General features: G+C 34.9%; 1 protein-coding gene and 1 long non-coding RNA gene across 3 annotated transcripts; both read right to left on the reverse strand.

Annotated features, from left to right (window-relative positions):
- Positions 1 to 11,438: 11,438 nt before the first annotated feature.
- LOC124451219 lies at positions 11,439 to 12,337 on the reverse strand. Its single transcript, XR_006950379.1, has 3 exons — positions 12,305 to 12,337; positions 11,935 to 12,122; positions 11,439 to 11,696 (listed from the first exon to the last, which is right to left on the reverse strand). It is a non-coding gene; the product is annotated as an uncharacterized LOC124451219 (long non-coding RNA).
- A 1,113-nt stretch (positions 12,338 to 13,450) lies between these two features.
- On the reverse strand, positions 13,451 to 16,155 carry LOC124451203. Of its 2 annotated transcripts, XR_006950362.1 has the most exons (3): positions 15,869 to 16,155; positions 13,847 to 14,236; positions 13,451 to 13,509 (listed from the first exon to the last, which is right to left on the reverse strand). XR_006950362.1 is itself a non-coding variant. In XM_047001840.1 (2 exons), exons 1-2 carry the CDS (start codon positions 16,132 to 16,134, stop codon positions 14,080 to 14,082), a joined length of 423 nt encoding a protein of 140 aa, XP_046857796.1. In that variant the 5' UTR covers positions 16,135 to 16,155; the 3' UTR covers positions 13,676 to 14,079. The 2 variants fall into 2 exon arrangements, 1 of the variants encoding a protein (XP_046857796.1); XM_047001840.1 differs by lacking the exon at positions 13,451 to 13,509 and having other exon boundaries at positions 13,676 to 14,236.
- Positions 16,156 to 26,352: the final 10,197 nt, after the last annotated feature.

Consider the following 26,352-nt stretch of genomic DNA (forward strand, 5'->3'; position numbering starts at 1 on the left):
ATGTTTTTCCACTCGCTTGTTTTCCATCTTCGTAGATTATGGTCCAATCATTTCAATATTAATGTTCACATGTAAAAATGCCGTTAGCCAATGTCCATTCAATATGTTTGTACCATTCCATACACAAAGTAATCGAAGTAACCAATAAAGGGGCCACTGGTATTATGAATCGCCATTTCGATAGATTACTGTTTACAACGCACTCTTATGGTAACTTTAAGTAAACTAAATGGGATCACTTCAATACCCCAGTTATATCATCACTCAAAGAATGCTTAGTGCATATTTGATCTCCTATGAATGTCAGCTGACCACCTTTATGTGGGCTCATATAACAATGGGGCCCATCATCATTATATGAACAAACAACTGACATCCACAAAGAATCCAAACTACAAATGAACATTTTTGGCCATGAATCACCATGACACATGAGTAATGGCAAACTAGTAAGAGTAATTGAAGTGAATGACACAGGTGGTAAAGGGACTTTCACAACTCCATCCATGTGGGATCTACAATATAAGAAAATATGAAACACATGTACGACATTTCGTGATGAAGAACTCTTCATATGACGTTACTTTGCGTTTTTTGTTATGCAAAGCAAAGATGCAATGTTGTAGGTTAAGATACATGAGACGATAATATATTTATAAACTAGACTTTAATCTTGTCCAAATATTCATTGAATCTTCAATCATATGTTGCTAAGTTAAGTTTAGGAGAGAATTTAAGGGCGTTCTGTTTTCCCGAGGTTCTACTACTAAAAAGAGAGTCGTAGAAAATGAGCAAAAATAATTACGGCTCTCGTTCATTGCAAGTGTACACGTTAATCTATGAAAACTGCACTTCTATGCATTGATAGTTTCACAAGAGCCATAGAGATAAATGCAAATACAAAATATCATTTATCGTCAGTTTAGTCACTTACATTTGTAGTTTCCAGCCGTAGGATCTATTTTCATACTTGATTTTGAAACAGGTAACTTCGTGTATCATATGTCATAACGGTTTTCCTCTTTCAAATTTCTTTTTGCTGCTGCTATCAACACTTAGGATGTGATACTGATAGAATATATCTGTACATCGTGACTTTCAAATGTTTAAATATGTGTGGTATTTACTTGTTCAGGAGCATTCAGATATTGGCGGTCTTGATTTTTTATCAACACGTTTAAGTACATCTGTAATCAATTGAGACGTATTTCGGTAACTAGTCTTCGAGGAGAGTTGAAGGCAACAACTTTATTTTTCTTGGCACAATCACAAATCTTTATACTTGTCATCTATTTGTAAAGTCTTGTTCCCTCTCATATGAACAACATTTACTTTCCATGACGCCTCGTGGCTTATATGTGGCTTGAAGTGGATGATGTCTTTATAAATAGTGTTAAGCATGTCATTATATGTATTTGTTCCACATGATTGTTTAACCCTCTGGGAGCCGTGCCTTTTCAAAAGTTCTTACACATCCCGTTTGGTGATTGTTGCCTGTGAGCAAGAACGGCCTCTATAGGGTTAAAATACATTGTTTGTACTGGAACAAATTACCGGATATCTATAAAATCTAATTTTTAAAATCAAAACGTATTGTTGCCAAACAAAAGAACTATGCTCTCCCTTCATTAATATAAATGAAATGCTACTAACAATTGACTATTTTTCAGCGATATTACGTCAATTGTTTATTAATTAAATTATTCCGCACATTAAAATAACGCTAATATTATAATTTTGGGATAGAAGATATTGGTGGACGCAACAAGGAAACCTTTGGTGACAGCTGGGTGTTATAAATATTGCTACCACCACGACCCTCGAGACACTAAATTCTTCTTTCCAGACCTGTAATTTTGCCATCTAACATCACAATTTTTTAAAGTAATATGCACGAACAGAAGTGACTTGCTCAACAAGTCTTCGCAATGGAGTGGTAAAGTCTGGACGTAGTACGAAGTTACCAAGCTGTATAACAAATGCCATAACATATCGTAATAAGAGGCTCACGTGATTAATTGGAGTGTCATTCATATGTTGTCTGATCTCTTTTCGTTTTAAAGTCTGTGTAGTGAGAAAAAGATACTGCCAGCACATTCTTTTAACAAAATATTTGATGCTACGACTAAGACATTATGTATCATTGATAAATCTTGTTTCGCAACTTATATTTTATTTATATGAAAAGTAAACGAGAAATTTTTTTTGGCACGTCTCAGCTTTTCCCAGTCCCCCCGTCTCCATATACGTGTAGAGTAGGGAGTACAAAGTACGTTAATACGGCAGATTGAATTATATTTACTGCAACTTGCTTATTGGGAAAGCTCTGGCTTCTTAGCTTGGGTAAACCATCAAGTATCTTAATAATCATATGTTCTGAATTTATAAATTTGTAAATGGGTGAATATATAAATGCGTACTTCATGTAAACCTGATGCAGCTGCATTTAACTACAAAGTCAACGTTTTTAACATTGCTTCTTTTAAATTTTAAAATTCTAAGCATTTTTATACCTACTATCATCTCAAGGGTTTTGACGTAAAATTTTTTCTGCAAAGAACAAATGCAAGATTGTCGGTGGGAGCTACTACGCATCTACTACTGCTGACATGAAATTATAAATCAGATATGTCTCCCACGATGCCTTATGGATACATTGACAAAAACGACAGTGTGATGTACGATTCTAAACTTCATAGTAAACAAATGTTTTTACCACTGATGAGACTCAAAGGTTCGACCGGAGATATAAATATATCTACGCATCTACTACTGCTGACATGAAGTTATAAATCAGATATGTCGCCAACGATGCCTTATGGATACATTGACAAAAACGACAGTGTGATGTACGATCCTAAACTTCATAGTAAACAAATGTTTTTACCACTGATGAGACTCAAAGGTTCGACCGGAGATATAAATATATCTACGCATCTACTACTGTTGACATGAAATTATAAATCAGATATGTCTCCCACGATGCCTTATGGATATATTGACAAAAACGACAGTGTGATGTACGATCCTAAACTTCATAGTAAACAAATGTTTTTACCACTGATGAGACTCAAAGGTTCGACCGGAGATATAAATATATCTACGCATCTACTACTGCTGACATGAAATTATAAATCAGATATGTCTCCCACGATGCCTTATGGATACATTGACAAAAACGACAGTGTGATGTACGATCCTAAACTTCATAGTAAACAAATGTTTTTACCACTGATGAGACTCAAATGTTCGACCGGAGATATAAATATATCTACGCATCTACTACTGCTGACACGAAATTATAAATCAGATATGTCGCCCACGATGCCTTATGGATACATTGACAAAAACGACAGTGTGATGTACGATCCTAAACTTCATAGTAAACAAATGTTTTTACCTTTGATGAGACTCAAAGGTTCGACAGGAGATATAAATATATCGTGGAAAGTCGAGTTTCAACAAAGTTCATTCAAAGCATCTCCTGAATTAGGAGAAGTGCTTATGAGGGAAGGCCAGTGGAATTCATCTATGCGACTTCAATTTTACTCCATACCAGAAAATGAAAAAGACGTCTACATTTTTGTTCATTTGTTTAATATTTCTGGAGGGGCAAGTTTTAGGAAGACAACCCGAGTGAAAATCGTGTTTTCTTCCAAATTCTTCGTATCGACGAAAACGAAGACTACAGACAAGAGCAACTTGATTTTCAACATCGTCTTACCGTCAGTGGGTGCATGCTTTGGCTTAATCCTCACAATATTGGTAATAGTTATTCTGTACTGACGATGTTTCAGAAGAAGGTATGACACGGTTTAGGTAGGACCTTTCCTTCTAAAATTACTTACGTTGATTATTTTTAGTTAGACTTTCAAATTGACTTTCATTGACAAAATTCGAAGAAAAGTTGATAGAAATATTACATTTTGCACCTGTTAAAAGGAACCAATAGGACATTTGCACAACTACGATTAGCTTTCGCTCAAACCCAATAAAAATCGGACAAAGTCAGATTAGCTATACATAAATGATAAGTCAAAATAACTCTCAAATCAGATAAATTTTGCAAAACCCACAAAATAAAAGACCGCACAAATTTCAAACTAGTCTCCGAAAAATACATAAAGCTTAGCGACTCTAAAAAGTATTTCAGCCGATTACTCAAAGAAATATAGCACAAAACACACTACAAAAAACACCATCTTGTAAACTCAAGATTCGAGTAATTAACAAGAGACAAATCTACGATTTTAATTGAAAGGATATTTACTTTAAAAATAGTGGAAATATCGTTTATAAAATTGTCTTTTGTCACTATAACACGAATCTTTAGTTTTCAAAGGGATGTTTTTTGGAGTATTTTTTACGTTGTAATAGCTATGCTAATTCCCTTTAGAAAATAGTAAACTTAAAAAATTTGAATTTTTGAAAATACATAAAATTTGAAATTGCTTGGAAGCGATCGCACTTCGTGTACGCGTTCTTGAAACGTAATTTCTCATTTCTCCCAAACTTTTCCGCGTGTTTCTATAACTCCATAGAAACACAGAAAATGTTTTTTTATTTCTAGATAGCATAGAAATGTCTAAGACAGCATAGAAATGTTAACGATGAAAAGCAAAACTTACGGGGAAAACTTTTCCGCGTGTTTCTATAACTCCATAGAAACACAGAAAATGTTTTTTCTAGATAGCATAGAAATGTCTAAGGCAGCATAGAAATGTTAACGATAAAAAGCAAAACTTACGGGGAAAACTTTTCCGCGTGTTTCTATAACTCCATAGAAACACAGAAAATGTTTTTTTATTTCTAGATAGCATAGAAATGTCTAAGGCAGCATAGAAATGTTAACGATAAAAAGCAAAACTTACGGGGAAAACTTTTCCGCGTGTTTCTATAACTCCATAGAAACACAGAAAATGTTTTTTTATTTCTAGATAGCATAGAAATGTCTAAGACAGCATAGAAATGTTAACGATTAAAAGCAAAACTTACGGGGAAAACTTTTCCGCGTGTTTCTATGACTCCATAGAAACACAGAAAATGTTTTTTTATTTCTAGATAGTATAGAAATGTCTAAGACAGTATAGAAATGTTAACGATAAAAAGCAAAACTTACGGGGAAAACTTTTCCGCGTGTTTCTATAACTCCATAGAAACACAGAAAATGTTTTTTTATTTCTAGATAGCATAGAAATGTCTAAGACAGCATAGAAATGTTAACGATAAAAGCAAAACTTACGGGAAAACTTTTCCGCGTGTTTCTATAACTCCATAGAAACACAGAAAATGTTTTTATTTCTAGATAGCATAGAAATGTCTAAGGCAGCATAGAAATGTTAACGATAAAAAGCAAAACTTACGGGAAAACTTTCCGCGTGTTTCTATAACTCCATAGAAACACAGAAAATGTTTTTTTATTTCTAGATAGCATAGAAATGTCTAAGGCAGCATAGAAATGTTAACGATAAAAAGCAAAACTTACGGGGAAAACTTTTCCGCGTGTTTCTATAACTCCATAGAAACACAGAAAATGTTTTTTTATTTCTAGATAGCATAGAAATGTCTAAGGCAGCATAGAAATGTTAACGATAAAAAGCAAAACTTACGGGGAAAACTTTTCCAGGTCCCAAATGCTACTTTGAACTTCAATGACAATTGCTTTAGATGAACTGCTTGCTGCATTTAATAATTCTTTGGAAATTTGCACCCATCTTACACTCCTTCTTGTCTAGGCTTGAAGGTGCACTCCCCCCTGCAAACATCACCTTAATCCATCATTGGACTAAAAACACAGTAATATCCTAGTGCCGATGACATATATTGGTGAATATAAATCATAAACTAATAAAACATTTACATTGTCAACAGATGATGAATCAGCAAGAACATGGATGATAATAGTTTAGCTAATTCAATATTTAGCAGGGACTGATTCGCATGGGGTAGTGGCCACATAGCCATCCTAGCAATGCCTATAAGGATAGCAAATTTGCCTACAAAGATTAATGTAGTAAGCCATAAAGTAAAAGTAATGGTAAACTAATTTAAATGGTGCTCATTGACAAAAATATCTCATAATAATAGTATAAGTATAACAGAATTTAAAAAACATAATAGTCAATCTAGAGAAAGGGTGGCTAATGGATTATCAATAAAAATGTTTACTATGTTTCCCAATGAATGCCTGATTTTAACATGTACTATGTAAATATTTTGTATTTAGTGACTGTCTAAACAATGAAATCAAGTTTCTAAATAAGAAGAAAGATAGACAATTTAAGGCATGGTTCTAACATAAACATTATCACAATAAAAGATTAGAAATGAAAAAGTAGAAAACTCCTAAAAGAGGTATTCAAGAAATATGTAACAAGAAAATATATGATGATTCTGCAGAAGCAGTGTGAAACTTAACACAAAGAATTCGGTCATGGAAACTCTGATATAAAACTTCATATACATAGTATAAAATACAGTAGTAAATATGCATGAGAAGCTATTAAATTTATTTTCTTTCGGCTTATCACTAATCAGGGTTGCCAAAGAAAATCATCCACCAGCTGTTATTACCAATCATAATAATTCAAAATGCACATATGTATACTAAATGATAATATTGAAAGAAGTTTTTTGTAGTGAGAGTTGTAGCTAGTGCAAACAACATCATATAGATAAACTGGTTGATGCTGAAGGAGTGCCAATAAAGTATGAAATATAGTATAGGGTGAAACACAAGTTGGAGTAAGTATGAAGTGACTTGTGTATCATCCTATAATAAATTTTACAAAAAACAATAAAGTTTTTATTATATTATCATACATATATCATATGGAAAAATGAATGCATTCTTCTGGAATATGTTATTATCATATTGCGTAAATGATAATTAGGACCATTACATTTAGCAATACTACCCATTGGCAAAGAATAATTAAACCACAAAAAACTCTGATACAAGGCAAGGTACCTAACATTTTCAAAGTAGCCACTAAAATCTAATCTGATCTACACAGCCAAGCAATATTATAACCTACACATAAAATGAAAATTTGACATTACTTATCGTTGAAGAGTTAAAAATAATTGATAAATTTTACCTGAACGGACGATTAAATTTCTGCTCACAAAAAATCGTGGGAGCTTTGCTGATTGCTTCTTGCTTCTTTATACTTCTTGATACCTCTTTATCTACCGCCATTTTTTAAACGGTTCAACGTCACGTGACTTTTTCATACTTCACCAGAGCATTCTATGGCTGAGAAACAGCTCTTTACTAACCCTGTATGGTCCCCGAACTTCCGTTTAGCATGTCTGCAACAATCACTAAACCAAATGAGTTGTGATTAAAAAAAAAGATGTGGTCGATTAAGGGTTCAATGAAACAAACAAGGCCGTAGCTAGAGCCTTATTGTATACGAGAATGGAAAAGGTATGTAAATGTCAGCTCTCATGAGTCAATAATTAGTTATATTTATATATATTTTAGTTAAATCTTCCCACTTCTAGGCTAAGAATGAGCTCCTTTCATATATTAGGCTAAACTTCAGTTCGCATTTAACTGTAGACACCGTTGAAGCGCAAGCAATTAACGCTCAAAAAAGGCTTCTTATAATTTCTCTTAATATAGACTTACAACTGCAGACTTACAACTACAGACTTACAACTGCAGACTTGCAGCACACTCTCTTGAGATGCTTTTGCTGTTTTTAGGTTTTCTCTAGCAATGACATGAACGTGGCAACGTTTAGAGAGGGGATTGGTTGTGGTGTTGAATGAATGAAACCAAAAGGTATAAGAGAGTTTTATATAAAAATGTCGAGAAATTTGGGGACTAAGCAGTAATTTCTCTTATAATGACTATGTTCTTGTAAATCAAATCTCTTCTCCAACTTAGCATTGACTTTTTCACGATCCATAGACGTCCCATACGTGTCTATAAAATACTGCTCCACTAGGTTCTTCAATAATAACTGTTAGGTTATGCTCTCATGTGATGTGTATATGTGTATCTTGTAAAGTGTGTGTTAACTTCCTACATATTTAACTATAGAAATGATTGTAAACGTAATCGATATTATTTGTAACAAGAGCAGAGGAAAGAAAATGACCAATCATAGTTTAGCGTCACGTATGTAAATAGCTGTATCATTATGTGTATCAGTTAGTTGTCGTGTGCTAGTTTTTCTTCTATATGTGGGAATAAATGTAATAAAACCTCCAGACATCAGTGTGATTATTTATCATGGCCACTGCATCAAACCCAACAGGTTATGGGCCCAGGAGAGCAATAATGTTCAATGGAGATGAAAATAAGTATGAGCTATGGGAAGTGCTATGCCTATGTGCAAAACCCGAAAAAGCTTGAACCTAGAAGCAAGAAGGGGATTTTCATTGGGTATGATAAGTGTTGCCCTCATACCTGGTATATTACCCGGAAAACATGAAAGTAGAGAGAGTAAGATGCGTAAAGTTTTTTGATAGTATCCATGATGAGATTGAGAAGACTCCAACGGACGACGAAATTTACCAACCTTCTTACGCAACACCTACGTCAGAACAGCCTACTGCAGAAATAGGGGGAAACCTGATAATTTAGAAGGGAATGACACTGGTATCCAACCCGAACCCGGAATAGGCCAGCATATCTAGATGAGTATGTAGTTGAAAACATAACTGATACCACAACTAAGCTTGCAGTCGATTATTGTTACAGGTTGAATGATTTACCCACTTCCTTTTCAGAAGCTGTAAGCTATAAAGAGTCAGTCCAGTGGAAAAACGCCATGGACGATGAGTTTACCTCATTAGTGGATAATAACACTTTCACACCTATTGAGTTACACCCAAATCGTGAAATAGGGGGTGGAAAATGGGTGTACACAATCAAAACAGGCATGAACAATGAGGAGACGTTTAAGGCTAGGTATGTAGCTAAGGGTTATTCTCAAGTCTCAGGAATTGACTATCGTGAGACGGTCGCACCCACTGATTTACATTATGACAGGCACTAGGCCGGACTTATACTATATAGTTACCAAACTGTCTCAATACATGTCCAAACCGACTGTTGCATCATTAAATGCAGCAAAGCATGTCCTAAGATACCTTAAGGGGACACCACAATTAAATCTAACGTTTAGAAACAGCGAGAACCCTTTAGAATCGGTAGGATACAGTGATTTAGATTGGGGAATGCTAGTGAATATCTTAGCAAATATTCCAGTAATGAGTTCACGACTAAATATACTTTATAGCTTATTTGCTGGTTTTGGCTCCCAACTTTCTCAATAAATTCTAAAAATTACACAATATTGACAAGAGCCACGAATAGCTATAATTATAATGAGAGAAAACTACAGGAAATACAAAAAACATATACGTATAACTGGTTTTTTAAAAAACATAATTTTGTGCTCACTTTGCCCATAGTGCTTTGGACATTTTGATAAAACTAGTGACGCGTAAAATAGAAATTCTCAGAAAACTGTTTTGAAAAAGATCCTGAGTGTGACTAAAAAGATACATCAGTGTTGTAAAACTCACTCGATAGTAAACTTGCTATAACAAGCCACGATTAATTTGCAGAATATGAGAGCATGCTGGGGTAGGAAAACTGATAATTGCGGGAGGGAGGGGGTCAAATTCATGTATTTATGTTAGAAAAAGCTGGATTTCAAAAGAACTTAACATGCTTTTTGATGAATAGATGAAGAGCTCCTCCCCCCCCCCAAAAGGAAAGAATTAACGATATTCTTAAGCCCATATTTAAGAACACTTGAAAACTATGAAAATCCGAAAGTCAAAATGCAAATCTTCCCATCATGCTTTTTGTCTCCAAAACAATTTACATTATGGTTGGCCACAAAATCTTGGTCCAACCAAATGAGGGTAAGGTGATGGTGATGCTTTCTGCTGTGCCATATGTTTCCATGTTCCCGCTTGTTCCATTTTAATACCTCAAAGTTGTTGAGATGCGAATTAATACTACCCAACACCAAGATTTTAACGATGAAAACATGCCTGTGAACATATTAGCATCATTTGCAAGCAATTTATATGTCGACAGAAGATACAAAGATGCAAGGCTTCAGAATTTGGTGACCGTGACTGTGATTATAATTTAGCTCTTATATATATTTTGCATGTGAGGTAGTAAGAATATTTCTACAAGCAAATATCTCACCAGTGAAAGCGACATGCTCCTTTTTGTGGACATTACGATACCTAAAAACTGAGCTATTGAAGGTTTGGCATTATGAAAAAAATACGTAAAAAGATATCGCGCTCCTTTTTAAAAAATTCTATATAATTGAATATAGATATAGGTCAAGAACATTATTTTTACTGCAAAGCGATCATTTCAGCGGAAAAAGATTAATTGTCATCCATGTTTTAGCCTTATTGGCCCAGTCCACCAAGCCGCTGCAGTTATTATATAGCTCAATGACATATATAGATATAAATCAGATATGGCGTCAACGAGAACGCTTAAAAGATTTCCTACATCACATTCATGCGATGTTCTCAATTTGTGAAGTATCGCGCGCTTTAGACGATCTTATACACAGCAAAAGTTGAATATTTTATAAGTTTTCTTACAACCTATTTTGTTTTGTTTTTTTAAGAACGTGTGTATTTGAAACGATGACAACATAGCATGGTAGTGCAATAACTTTAAAATATTCTACAAAGTACATACACATACTACAACATATTGTTCAATTTATCCGCGGACCTTGATCCTTAATCGACAGCTAAAAACAAAGCTTTTCCCGTTACCTCTAATGGCGAAATCATAAGTAATGTCATATTTCCCAATTCCAAAATTTCCTTCGCCTAAAATTGATCCTGATGGTGACAGACTAATCAGTGTATGTGGACACTTTGGTTTTGGCTCGTTCCGTTTAACATATACAACGGTTTTTCTTCCTAATTTTCTTTGTTATTGGTGCTGCACTTTGGCATTCACATGCTGTGAAAAAGAACATGAAATTTTTTTATCTTACCCAAAATATAACTAATAAAACATATGTTAGTGCAAGTAGTGATGAATGGATTATAGAAAACGAGAACAGTCTTTACACACACTAAAATATTCATTAAATGATGTTTGTGAGTATAGATGGTGATAAACGAAGAAAAGAGAACAAAAACTATTTTTACACAATCTAAAACAAAACTAAGATAACTTGTGCAATTGTCAGTAAAGATAAATGAATAAGAGAAAAAGAGAACAGTATTTATAATTCCTAAAATATAAACTATGTAAGGTAATATGTGTCAGTGAAGGTATTGATGAATGAACAACAGAGAAAAGAGCGGTCTTTAAAATACAAACTAAGACGACATATATGTCCGTTTTTGTGGTGATGAAATACTTTACAGACAAATGATATAGTTTCCATTGGGATATTCAAAGCTTACAAAGACTTTTCGTCAATACTTACTTTCAACTTTAATATCTATGTAACATTTAAGATAAAATCCTTCTCTGAATGTGAAAGTATATTCAATACGATGATTCCCAACAGTAAAATCGTGTGGGGATGTGATATTTGGTTTAATCGTCATCGTATATTGAGGAACTCTGTTCGTTCTACATCGAACTGGTATTGGCCAACTTACAGTCACCGCTTTTTTTGATGAATTGATGTAAACAGTTGAAGATTGAAAAGACGAACAGCTACAGTGACCTTTTTTTTATAGGAAAGTACTAAAATCAACATCACGTAAGGGAATATTTACTTATATGACAATGCTAAATAGTAAACTTGCATATAAAATAATTTTTTGCTAGCCACAAGACATCATAAAACAGCTATAAATAATATAAATTCCGTTTTTGCTTTATAAAACACGACCGGTCATTTGTTGACTTCATTTAATGACGATAAGACTTCAACAACAACAAAACTGTAAATTGATACAAACCTGGTAAAAAAGACGTACAGAAGGCATCAACAATTTTGTTCAGTATTTCGTTCAGAGAATCAAATTCTGTGTCAAATGTTGTCTTTTCTGAAGTTGATATTTTCTTAATGACTGGCTTAAACTTTTTCACTATAGATGGCCAGCCAACAGCAACACCAACAATAAGAATGCCTTTGTCTTTCATTGATCTGATATTATTGAATTGATTAAAATATAGTACATTAAATCTAGTGAATGGTAGATGACGGTAGAGAGCTATAAATCTTTTTGTGATGAAAATAAAGGTTGTTGATAAATTTGTAACGAGAGAATGTTATCATGGAAAACTTAAAGAAAAATCAAAGAGTAACTTTAACACATCATTTATCACCTTGAATATTTGTAAGCGTCCTTTAATTCATCGCCTTTTTCCTTCCACGTGGTTCACCATCTGTTATCAATAAGACAACGTCAGGGATGTTTGGTCGGTTGTTGTGTGGACTGCTCTCCTTGAATATCTTGTTCGTAAAATAAAATGTATTTTGCAATGTAATCAGTCAAAGAGATGTGTTATTTTACAGCTTTCCTATCTTAAAGGAGAAATTCACCTGTTTGTCCACAATGCCTGCACCAGTTCCAGTCATCGTTCTACTACCAAAACAGCCTCCATAGTAAAACATGGTTTATAAATGTTATGTACTCTGTTTTTGTCTTAGCAGAGAAATGTAGAAGAATCTTCGTATGACGTCTGTCGCTGAATGTAACGATAGCAATTTGGGTTCCGTCAGGGCCGACTTTAAGCTTAGGACTGAAAACCAACGTTTTTAGAAACGGTTTTATTTTCCTATCAAAGTTGTTTTGCCAATAGAGTATGATGTATCAAGGAGAAGAACCATGTCTGTCTTACATATCTCTAAATTAAAGGTAGAAAATTAACATAAAAACGTGCGAGTAATGTAATTTCAAATTTGTCATTTAAATAACAATAACAGATTCATAAAGCAGTTACTGAATGAACAAAGATACGGTTTTTTAAAGTTATCACTGATTTGTAGTTTGTTTAATTCGAGTCGATAAATTTAGAAATAATGTAAAACACAGTAAGCTGAAAGCTGCTTCTTACTAGTTGTTGGTATTGGTTTACAGACAGTTTTCTAACAACAGTTTCTGGTAAAGTAGCACGGCAACAAAGTTAAGAAGTTGAGAACAAAATTGTAGCATTTTTATACGTCTAATTGAGGATGATATTTATGTTTAGAGCATGTAAAGTTTTTTAGTTGGTGAATAATAAGCCACTTATTTTAAAAAGATAATACTTTTAAGATAGACAGTTATATAAAACCAAAGACAAGAAATGAAAATAGCTAAAATAAACACTTGTCCATTTAACAATGAAAACATATGCAAAATAATTTGGATTGTAGAGAACAAGCTAGATGCTCTGCTTTTAGTACTGTTATAAAAAATCCATATATCTACCAGTACATGAATTACATTCTCCTTCATATCCTTCCATACATTTGCATTGTAATGTTTTATCAACTTTGTTGTAGTATGTGTTGGATCCACATATGGGAAAATTGAAGGGTTTTGTCACTAAATATTGGTATTTAATAGGTAGAGTTTAAATAATGGCAGTAAATGTTTACAAGAATTAAAGTACATATGTAAAAGATAAATGCAGGAATTACAAACTTGTTTCTTCGAGACGATTTTTAATTGATTTTTCAAATATATATGAGCATAATGATATGGATGTGAATCATAAAAATTAAGCTTTTTCAATGACTTTTTAAATGTGACTTTTCATATAAATCATTACCTAGCGTAAACTTTACGTAAGTGCATGTGTTAGTTTGTTTGAGTTATGAGCAGTATTTGTTATTTTGTGTTTTGATGAATCATATATTTAATGATTTGATATTTCACTTACCATTTGACACTACACTAGTGCTTTGTACTACAGCCATACCATGATGACCATCACTCACAGCCACAGGGATGGAAAAGTTATAAGTCAAGTTATCTGTTGTGTTATAGGCCGTTACTATGCCTTTCTTTACACTATTTATGAAATATACAAAATTTCAAAATACTTTTATTCGTGCTCCTGATATTGCAAAAACGTCCACATTTTTGGCGAGGTAATCACATGAATACACAGTGTCATCGGAAACTCGCCAATATAGCTTCCTCTTCACCCATGTCAAGAGTAAGATCATATGCGTTTGACTCAAGAGAAACTGATGAAACGTGATCATTATTTGAAATCCTACTCCATATCCAAATTTTATGATATTTTTCTTCTGCTGAGAAAAGATACCTTAAACAAAAAAAGTTCTCGCTGAAATAGTAACATTAATTAGAAAGTATGGTGTAAGTTTGGTACTATATATTATTATTTCTATAGATTGTTTAAAAGGTGCAATCAGTTGTTTTCCAATTCTCAAATACTTGCTATGCAGTGTGTCTCAAACGTACGTTTTCTTTCTAAGTAAACCGGAGTACATTGAATGATCCATGAGCTATGCAAAGCTCACGTTTATAGGTTTGAGCACTGTGGGAACTCTACAATACAATCCATACAATGTGTAACCGTACGTTCTGTGTCCCAAGCGCAGGAGTCACCTTAAATATGGTGATAGCCGGGAGGGCACATTATATAAATACTTTGTATACACCACATGTATATGTATTGATAATATTGGAGCAACGACATTTTGTTGCTATTTTTCAGATAGCATTTTCAAAAGTTCTGTACCAGATATAAATAATTTTGAGACGCGCAAGGGCTTCACAAATTGCAATGGAGCATTGCAAATATTTTGGATTTCATTGTATACAAGTATATGTTCATTGTTATTTTAATATTTTGTGAAACCAAGCAGAAATTATTTGTAATTTATGTAAGTTTCGAGCACTCGGACGATTGTGAGACAAGCAATAGATTGAATATATTAAAAATAAGACGCTTGTTAACCTAAAGGAGTGTTCTCTTGCTTCCGACATCTGTTTTGAGACGTGGAAGGGCCCGAAGGGGACTTATAAATGTTAACTGAACTTTGATAGGGTACCAAAACAGCGCTCAAAGCCACAAGCTTATTGCTACACTCATTTCAGTGTCGCACATCGCATACAATGGCATATTTCATATTCGCTAGTACTTCCTACTTATAATTTGACATATCATGAAAAGCTCATAGGAAGAACAAATTGTATTGGAAAAAATTGAAAACCAGCAATAGATGTCAGCTCATTGAAATGCTTGGAGATAGATCAAAATCAACGAAGCTAACTCAAAACTGAAAAGCCCATCTATTTTGGGCATGTTTTCTAGATGTATAAAACATCTTTATGCTTGAAATAAGCTGAAATTTATTTTTCTTTTGATTTCTTCATCAAATTTATAGTAATTTTGACTAAAGATAACATATTTCTACATACTTCATAAACTACGAACCTTTTAAGGATATTTTTCCAAAGGGAGGATTTTAATTTATTACCCATAATATTATTGAGCCTATTGCTCCTTGTTGCAAACTTAGGAAGTATATAAGACTTTGTATCTTGTTAGCCTTTCAAAGTTTCATCTGACCCATAAAATCGATGGCAACCTGCTCATTTTGCTTTTAGAACAAACACTTGGTATGCTTGTTATTGGTCTGTCTTAAGAAAATGACTAAATATATGTTCAGTGCAGTTGACTTTAGCTAGTCATTCATGCACATTTTATATATACGTGAACTCTTCGAACATCTAACATACAAAAAGCTGTATAGAAGAACTCTAACAATTTACAATTTGCAACATCTTAAACAGCATAAAGGAAAATAAACACAGTAACATTGTCAAGAATATGACAAGTCGTTCAAAATAAATTATATTTTTTACATCAAAATAGATTCTGAAGTTTACTTTTAGAAATTTGATGGAAAAATTTTCAATATGTACATACCCCTTGATTGGATCAAATGTGATCATATTAAATTTTAAGCCCGGTGTAAATCTCATAACGCTTGAATTTTTGCTGTTTAAAGAAATTTGCTGGATGATGTTATTCGACTTGACGTAGAATATACGACGTCCGATCCAGTCAACTGTCATATCATGAGCGCAAGCATTTTCTTCAAAAATTTCAACATCAGTCATATCCAGGTTTGATCTTTTGATATCTCCAAGTTCAATATAGTAAATCATGTCCTCAGATACATCGATCTCCATGTCATAATGGTTGCAACATATATGATAAAAACTATCTCTGAATCCATGAATAATATCAACATGAAAATCTTCGGTAAGAATATCAACTGCGTACATTTTATTAAATTTTAAAATGATTAGGTATGGCTCAGGATAAACACCTAAACAAGTAAAATCAAAATTATAACAAGACAACAGTAATACACCTAAAACACAAGCCACCCGATAAAATTCTGTCTGTCTTCAACATGTGACCTTTCCAATTATGTTTAGTTTCTTTGCACAAAATACTATTTTTGAAAAAATTGATTTGTAAGTCCTTTATTAATATTTTTACCAAGACATAAAAGAACAAATTCAAAGGCTTGATGTATAATACAAAGACTTATAAAGTTGTTTATCATTTAATTCCCAATTGTAAGTTTGTACATATAAATAATTAGTATTGGTAGCTGTAAGTTGTTCAAGCAAAACAGAAGAGTAGCAGCGCTTGAAGGGGTTAGCATTTTTGAAAAATTATATCTTGCTCTTGACATACATTACACAATTACAGAAGACAAAGTATTGCACAATAATACCTATGGAAGTCCTGAGAAGGACTGTTTTTGTTGTTGTTGACTGACGTTTCGACAACCTTAGCGGTAGTCATTTTCAGAGTCAAATGAGGAGTAAACGTCAGGTTAGCCGTATTTGTTATCTTGTTCTTACGACATTGTATTATGTGTACAGGAAATGTGTATTGTCATTGTAAATTAGTGTGAAGTGAAATAGTTCTATTTTTAGTTGTGATGTGTGATTTAGGTGTGATGTTTTTAGTTGTAACGTGTGGGTGTCAATTGTGTATTGTCATTGTGAATTAGTGTGAAGTGTAATGTTTTTGGTTGATCGTTTGTTTGTATTGTGAATAAGTCGTTTGTAAGGTGCCGGTAATTGCTGTGGTCGGTTCAGGGGGGTTTGTTCCAATTTGGTATACCAACTTTCTAATGTAAGCCGTTGTCTATAGTCAGCACAGTAAGTAATGCATTTTGCCGAGTCCCAGTCAATGTTGTGCTTTGTGATTCGGTGATGTTCGGCAATGTGATTAGTCTTGTCTTGATTCTTAGTAGCTCGTTTGTGTTCAGTAAGTCTTATAATTAAGTTCCTGCCAGTTTCCCCGATATAGGAGGCGTGGCAGCCGGAGCAATTTATTTTGTAAACTGCACCTTGTCGTTCGTTGGGTTGTTGTTTGTCCTTTATGTTCGTTAGTACTTGTCGTAACGTTGTGATTGGTTTATGTGAGACACGTATGTTGTATGGTCGTAAGATACGCGAGATAGTCTCAGACGTACATTTGATGTAAGGTATCGTTGCTGTTGGCACTGAGTTGCTCGTTTCGTTGGGTTCGGTGGGTTTGTAAGTGTTGCGTTTGATAAAGTTAGAGTTATTGTTGTTTTTGTCAAAAACACGTTTGAGATAATTGTTTTCGTTGTGTAGAGCGTCCGGTGAATCACATATGATTTGTGCACATCTTGTTAATGTTCTGATTGTGGTGGCTTTGTGTGATGTAGGGTTGTAAGATGATTGGTCTAGTAGTCGGTCAGTGTGTGTTGGTTCGAGATAAACTGTTGTTCGTACTTTTTGATAGTCCTGTTTTACCGAACAATCGAGAAAAGTAAGAGTTCCGTTTTCTTCGACATATTTGGTAAATTGTAAGTAGCTGTTCTGTTTGTTGATGTGAGTGTGAAAGTTATCAATCTCATCTGCATGTAGTGCTGTGATTGTGTCATCTACGTAGCGGAGCCAAAAAGGTAGTGCATGTTTGTAAGTCGTGAGCGCCCGTTCCTCTATAGATTGCATTACAATTTTGTACAAGTAAGTGCCAGATTAAGTGGAATACTGGTGAACAGTGATTTCACATCAAAAGACACTAGTATATAGTTGTCCGGTATTTGTATAGTGCTCAGTTTTTTAATGAAAGTTTCAGTGGATTGTAGCTTGTGTTTTGATTTGTTTGTAAGTGGTTGCAGTATTTCAGTCAAGTACTTTGAGAGTTCGTAAGTAGGCGAACCACAGAATGATACAATTGGTCGCATGGGTATTTGTGGTTTGTGAAGTTTTGGTAGTGCGTATAGTCTGGGTGGTCGTGGTACTGAACATCTGAGTTGATAGTAAATACGTTCAGATATAATGTTAGATTTTCTCATAGAAAAGATCTTGCTGTTAGGTTTGCGTACTAGTGATGGTGTTGGGTCTCGTTTGAGTTGTTCATACCTTGTTCAGAGGGTGTCCATTTTGTTGAAGTAATCATTCCTGTCCATGACCACAGTCACGCGTCCTTTGTCTGCTGGTAAAATGACGATGTTGTTGTCGCGTTTTAGTCGTTTGAGTGCTTGCTGTTCGTCCTTTGTCAAGTTGTTGTCACGTATAGAGGACGATTGTAAAGTGGAGGCTATCCTGCTTCTGATCTCGTCTTTGGTTGTCTTGACAAGTGTCTTTCATACGCTAAGACAGCCTCGATACTTTGATACGCTAGGACAGACTCGACCGCCAGATCACAGCAATTACCGGCACCTTACAAACGACTTATTCACAATACAAACAAACGATCAACTAAAAACATTACACTTCACACTAATTCACAATGACAATACACAATTGACACCCACACATTACAACTAAAAATAAACATATTTCACTTTACACTAATTCACAATGACAATACACATTTCCTGTACACACAATACAATGACGTAAGAACCAGATAACAAATACGGCTAACCTGACGTTTACACCTCATTTAACTCTGAAGATGACTACCGCTAAGGTTGTCGAAACGTCAGTCAACAACAACAAAAACAGTCCTTCTCAGGACTTCCATAGGTAGTAAAATAAAGTGAAATTAAAAGAGGTTAAGTGGAATGGAGTTTCCTTCCACATTAAGTAAAGGTTTGTATTTATTGATTAGAGGGCTTTCATGAATGGAGAGTTCATAAGTATCGTTGGAAGAGGAGATTATTTTAAAGTCATCTAAGTTGGGGTTGTGTCCAGTTGCGTTAATGTGAGCAAGAATGCTTGATGATGCAGGGTGGGAAACTTGGTTGAATGTAAGGGGGGATATTCCCAAGTGCTCCGAAAATCTGGTGTGTAGATGACGTGTGGTTTGACCCACATACGAGGCGTTGCAGCTTCGACACTTGAATAAATAGACTACACCAGATCTCAGAGGTTTGGGAATTTTGTCCTTAAAGGGGAAGAAAGAAGAGATACGTTGAGAAGGGCGGAAAACAAATTTAATGGATATATGTGGGAAGGCTGCAGCACAAAGGCTATTGATTTGTGTGCGAATTTGAAGGGAGTGTATGCCGGTGAAAAGAAGACAGAAATAGATGGGCATTTTGTGAGCAGTCAAGACAGGTGATTTAGGGGCAAAGGTGTTGTTAAGGAAGCGACGTGTGATTTGGTCAATTATACGTGAAGGAAAACCGTTTTTGGTGAGTGACTTTCTGGTAAATTCAAGTTGTGTATGAAAATTTTCGTAAGTAGAACAAAGATTGAAGATGCGGTGAAGTAAGCAAGAGAGTAGTGAAAGTTTGTAAGTAAGTGGGATGAAGCTGTAGAAGTTGGTGAAGAGGCCAATGAAAGTAGGTTTGCGGTAGACGGAAGTGGTGAATTTTCAATTAGTACGAGAAATATCAATGTCTAGAAATGAGAGCTTTCTGTTTTGTTCGACTTCAGCTGTGAATGTGATGTTAGGGTGTTGTCGGTTCAGATAGTCAAGAAAGAGAGGGACGTGATCGGAGGAATGATAAAGTAAAAAACAGTAGTCAACGTAGCGTCGGTAAAGTAGTGGTTTGAATGAAGAAGGACATTTATTAAGCCAGGATTGTTCGTGAAAGGACATGAATATATCAGCAAAGGGAGGGCCCAATGGACTGCCCATAGCCACACCATCAATTTGCTGGTACATTTTCCCGTTAAAGATAAAGTGACATTTCTTAACAGCTAGAGAGAGTAGTTTTTCAAATTCTGTTGCAGTGAGTCCGTTGAAGTACTGGTGGTTGTTAAAAATGCTTTTGGATATTATGTGGATGGTTTCGTCAACAGGTACGTTAGTAAATAGGGATACGACATCAAAGCTAGCAAGGATAACGTTACTGGAGTTTATATTACAATTTAGGATTTCTTCAACAAACGAGAAAGAGTCTTTGATGATGAGGTTGCTTATAGTAAAGGGTTTTAGGAGTGGGATGAGTAGTAAAGACGAAACGTTACAATAAATTTAATTTTACAATTTGTCTTTTTTTGGTCTATTTCTATGGCTCTAATCAGAACTCTATGTTGGGCATTAATTTTTATCACTCGAATTCGATTTCCGCTCGGCAAGTCTCTCGCTACTATTTTAATTCATCGCTATAATAATGGAGCACTCGAAGCATTTAGAAAATTCCAACGACTTGAACTCAAGCTGGGAAAAGCAAAACTCGACTTGGATTTTCTTACCATATGTAGAAAGCGCTCTGTGATACCAAGATTCCTGTGGTTCAAAGTAGCTAGTCGTCGCTTACAAAACTCTAGCGCTTATCGACAATGCCAAAATAAACTCCTTCAAGAAGAAATAAACGGGAAACACGCTCGTATACGCGTCCTCTCAGCACAACTAACACAAGCACACTCCAACCTGGCGTTACTAATCTCCAAAATTGACTTTTTACACCTTAAGAATGTCTCCGATCGTGAAAATTCAAGAAAACTAACGCAACATCAACATATCCAAGATCGCAAACTTTTCTGTCTTACATCCAAACATGACAACAACATTCCAATCGACCCTGATAAAGTGGTGTTCAACTTCTCAAACCGCCTCATTACTGACAGAGAGAAAGAAATCCTTTCAAAAGGCTTAAACTTTTCCATCCCACCGAAAAAGTTAAACATTTGCACCTTCTTAACACCCTTTGAAAAACTCTACAACCGTCTCAAACGAGAACCTGTTAATAAATCATCAGGATTTTTTCCAGACTGGATCAAATGCAAATTAAAAGACATTGCCCACTCAGGTTTCCGAAGTTACAGCCCACCACCTTTTCTATATTCACAAGAAGACTTGAACATTTTAAATAATTTAAAAAACGACAGAACTATCCTCATCACTAAACCTGACAAAGGTAATGGCATTGTAATACTTAAAAAGATGACCACACAAAGAAAATGGACACACTCTTATCTGACACTACAAAGTTTCAACCTCTTAATGGAGATCCAGTCAAAGTCACTTTACAACGAGAAAATCAAGTGAAGTCTTTATTAAAAAAGTTGAAGGATGCCAAATCTTTCGGCCAAGAAACTTACAAAGAACTTTACCCCACTGGTTCACGAATAGGTATATTGTATGGCCTTCCTAAAATATATAAATGTAACATCCCTCTCAGACCCATTCTTTCCTCCATTAATCACTATTCGTATAAACTAGCAAAGTTTGTCATCCCACTCCTAAAACCCTTTACTATAAGCAACCTCATCATCAAAGACTCTTTCTCGTTTGTTGAAGAAATCCTAAATTGCGATATCAACTCCAGTAACGTTGTCCTTGCTAGTTTTGATGTCGTATCCCTATTTACTAACGTACCTGTTGACGAAACCATCCACATAATATCCAAAAGCATTTTTAACAACCACCAGTACTTCAACGGACTCACTGCAACAGAATTTGAAAAACTACTCTCTCTAGCTGTTAAGAACTGCCACTTTATCTTTAACGGGAAAATGTACCAGAAAATTGATCGTGTGGCTATGGGCAGTCCATTGGGCCCTCTCTTTGCTGATATATTCATGTCCTTTCACGAATAATCCTGGCTTAATAAATGTCCTTCTTCATTCAAACCACTACTTTACCGACGCTACGTTGACTACTGTTTTTTACTTTTTCATTCCTCCGATCACGTCCCTCTCTTTCTTGACTATCTGAACCGACAACACCCTAACATCACATTCACAGCTGAAGTCGAACAAAACAGAAAGCTCTCATTTCTAGACATTGATATCTCTCGTACTAATGGAAAATTCACCACTTCCGTCTACCGCAAACCTACTTTCACTGGCCTCTTCACCAACTTCTACAGCTTCATCCCACTTACTTACAAACTTTCACTAGTCTCTTGCTTACTTCACCGCATCTTCAATCTTTGTTCTACTTACGAAAATTTTCATACACAACTTGAATTTACCAGAAAGTCACTCACCAAAAACGGTTTTCCTTCACGTATAATTGACCAAATCACACGTCGCTTCCTTAACAACACCTTTGCCCCTAAACCACCTGTCTTGATTGCTCACAAAATGCCCATCTATTTCTGTCTTCCTTTCACCGGCATACACTCCCTTCAAATTCGCACACAAATCAATAGCCTTTGTGCTGCAGCCTTCCCACATATATCCATTAAATTTGTTTTCCGCCCTTCTCGACGTATCTCTTCTTTCTTCCCCTTTAAGGACAAAATTCCCAAATCTCTGAGATCTGGTGTAGTCTATTTATTTAAGTGTCGAAGCTGCAACGCCTCGTATGTGGGTCAAACCACACGTCATCTACACACCAGATTTTCGGAGCACTTGGGAATATCCCCCCTTACATTCAACCAGGTTTCCCACCCTGCATCATCAAGCATTCTTGCTCACATTAACGCAACTGGACACAACCCCAACTTAGACGACTTTAAAATAATCTCCATTTCCAACGATACTTATGAACTCTCCATTCATGAAAGCCCTCTAATCAATAAATACAAACCTTTACTTAATGTGGAAGGAAACTCCATTCCACTTAACCTCTTTTAATTTCTCTTTATTTTACTTCCTAAATTCCTAATCATATATCCATTCCACACCGCTTCCTTTAGTAGTAATTTAACACCTTTTTGGAAATATAATAACTTCCATAGGTATTATTGTGCAATACTTTGTCTTCTGTAATTGTGTAATGTATGTCAAGAGCAAGATATAATTTTTGAAAAATGCTAACCCCTTCAAGCGCTGCTACTCTTCTGTTTTGATAATTGGCCCCATTTCCCCCTCCATTTCTTATATAACTAGTGAACTCTATAACAACTGGAAGGCTAACTTGGCCGCCATCTATGAAGCCTGCATGATCGCCGCCTTTGAGGGTACGGAGGCGAAATACATCACTTCGAAATTGCCGGATATTTTCCAAAAAAAACTTTGTTCTTCGAGCCAGCTTAATATCTAAAAGCCTTAAACAATATTTGGACTTTAATAAAAAACAAGTTTGAATGATGTTTGTACATGTTTAAGGTTTTTAGAAGGATGAAAAGTGAACTTTGTTTTGGCACGTGTCTTATAACTTGAATACAAAATTGACACCCCTCGTTTTTTTTTTCATTAAGAGGATATGAAATACACGTGTCTATCCTTATAAAATTGTTTGAGTCTTTTAAACACAAAAATTACCCAAAAAAACGTAGTTTTCGGTAATTTTTGTGTTTACGACAAAAATTAGCTCGCATTTTGATATATGATATAGCTTTGCTTGCTTTATAATCATTTTAAACCCCTGGTTCAAACCGCTGAGGATGAGGGTTGCTTTTTGGCATTTATGTAGAGCAGGCTATATTAGCAATACTTGTCATGTTGTACACTTGGCTATTTATTTATAAACATGAACTTGCTGATAAAATGCTCAATACACAAATATGGATGTATGTCAAATCTTCCACCAGTTCTTAAGAAGTGGGAAAAGTAAATGACAAGAACCAACAATCACCCACAGTTCAAAATTTCAAATAATCACTTTTCACACAATACAAAGAGCATATGAAATTCTTACAAAGCAAGTCTAACTTTAAAAGCAATAAAATTGATATAAAACATGTTATATTAAGTTGATTGTGTGTATTTTGCACAGCATTCAAAGATACAGACTACCTGTTATCAGTTTTATCTTAAATTTTTGGTCTTTCGACGACAAATAAGAAATTCAAATTTCGAAGCAAGTTCTCACTTTTATGTTTTATATAATACAGCGTTACGTATACAAAACATGTCTTGGCACGTCCACAATGCATCTTAACACATTAATAACCAAATTTTGCTAACGGTTTTGAAAAAATTAAAACATTTAGGCTATCATTGTATTTTCAAGTTAGCAGTTTTTGCAAAGCAATCCGTCACGCAAATAAAACAGTCCACGCGAGATACACGCAAAGCAGCAAATCAGCTTCTAAGTGGCGTCATACAAGTCTAGGGCATGTGTATATTGAGTTAGCCTTCCAGTTGTATTAGAGTCCATTGTATAGAACTCAATGTTCGCAATCGATCGACGCCATTTTGATTACGTAATTTGAGGATACTTAATGTAGGATACGCAGTGAACTGTAAGTAGACTGGAACGTTAACAGTATATAAAATGCCTAGTCTTTGCTGAAGCCAATTTGAAGTTGTTTTACCGCTTCGCGTGTGTCTCGCGTGGTCTGTTTTATTTTCTTGACAGATTGTTTTGCAAAAACACATTGCAAATGAAATGTTCAAACGCTAAAATATTTTCTTTTTAAGCAAAATCCTTGGCGATATTTGGTAATTAATGTGTTAAGATTTAAGGTGGACGTACAAAGACATGATTTGTTTATGTATTGCTATTCTACATCATCATACGTTCATGAAAGCTCTCATCGTCATTATCATCTTCAAACACTGCATTCACGCAGTTAATTGAGGAGCAGAAATCGGTGCATCTGAAATCAGCCTTTTGCATGGTCGAACATTTAGTCTAAAACTTTCAATCAGGATACAGATTCAAATATTGAGGAGCGAGTAGGAGTGCCATCTAAGTTATAGCAGTCCTCTATCATCAAACTTCCAACCATGAACAATCGGTGAGAGAAGATCTATTCGTCCATATCAAAAATAGCTGTATGTATAAGCTAGACAAAGCTATTGCATGTTGTAGGCAAAAGATCAACGAAATATTTGCCCGACATGAAAAGGGCATATCTTGAGTCGTCAATGTTACTTTGAATCTAAATTTTGCATGTAAATGTAAGATTAAATGCTCGACCATTTGTTGCTGTTGCAAAAAGGCGGACTGTGATGCTAGATGTTACATAGAGCTCGAATGAATTGAGGCCACCACTGATCACGAAAGCTAAGCTCAATATTGTATATTTGACGGTTTATATCTACTCCCAGTGTCATGCTGGAAGTCAGGTCACCATTGTGCTAGCACCTATTGTTCTTTTTGGGAAAGAGAGGGAATGGGGCGACAAATTTTGATAATGGGTTAATAAAAGCTATTCGAAATGACGCAGATAGTTTCATCTGCCAAAGTCAACGAAATTACATTTTAATGCTTCTTAAATTTTTCCAAGATTTTCCCAAAAAAATTTTCTTCCTAAAACAGAAATAGTCTACAGTATCTCGAACCAGTTTAAATGTATGTTTTCTATTTAGTTCAGTTAGAAAACTGTTAAATTTTTGCTCAAAACACTGTAAAACGCCATCCAAAGCTTCCTGGTTGAAGCTTGGCTAAACAGCGGATTTTGAGGAAACTTCATTTAGAAACGAGTGTAAAACTGCTAGATGTGCACTTTATGTCGTATCCTATATCACGTGGACACCTATTACACATAAAAAATGGCGTCGATGGATTACGAAAGACATCAAATTATTGAATTATCAATGGTGACATACTCAAAAACTGGGGGTTTTTGAAAGTAGAAACAAGTGAATTTACACCTTCTATGATATATCCTACTTATCTATCGTGTTAAAATGTAGTGCCTAATTGGGGCGGAACGAAAATCGTTTTCTAAGCGCCTTTTGTGCCACAGAATACTGCCTAAGGGTAAACTTGAGAAGTATACGATTAATTATTGTGGAATTATGTAATATATGGGTGAGATGTTTGTAGTATTTTTGTAAAGTTGTCATAATTTACAAAGGTGGATATTCTTACCCTTGTAAAAACACATTTGTGTTAGTAATTTCATCATTTCTTTGTTGTACAGTTTTAATTCCTTGCATGCAGCTGTTTTAAGGTCATTGCCATTTTCATCAACGCAAATATCCTTCCATTTTTGAATGCCATACTTTAGCGTCTCCAATTTTTCCTTACAGCAAGGAATATCGTTATTGAAAAGAACGATTAGCACAGGCAGAGATAATGATAAATCTGAAAAGCAAGTTTGCTAGTGTTGACATCATATTTTTTTTCCTAGGAGATAAGATTTTTTCAAATTTATTTTTTTTAGAATA

This window comes from Xenia sp. Carnegie-2017, unplaced genomic scaffold, assembly GCF_021976095.1.
Source record: "Xenia sp. Carnegie-2017 unplaced genomic scaffold, XeniaSp_v1 HiC_scaffold_24, whole genome shotgun sequence".
NCBI classification, from domain to species: Eukaryota; Metazoa; Cnidaria; class Anthozoa; order Malacalcyonacea; family Xeniidae; genus Xenia; species Xenia sp. Carnegie-2017.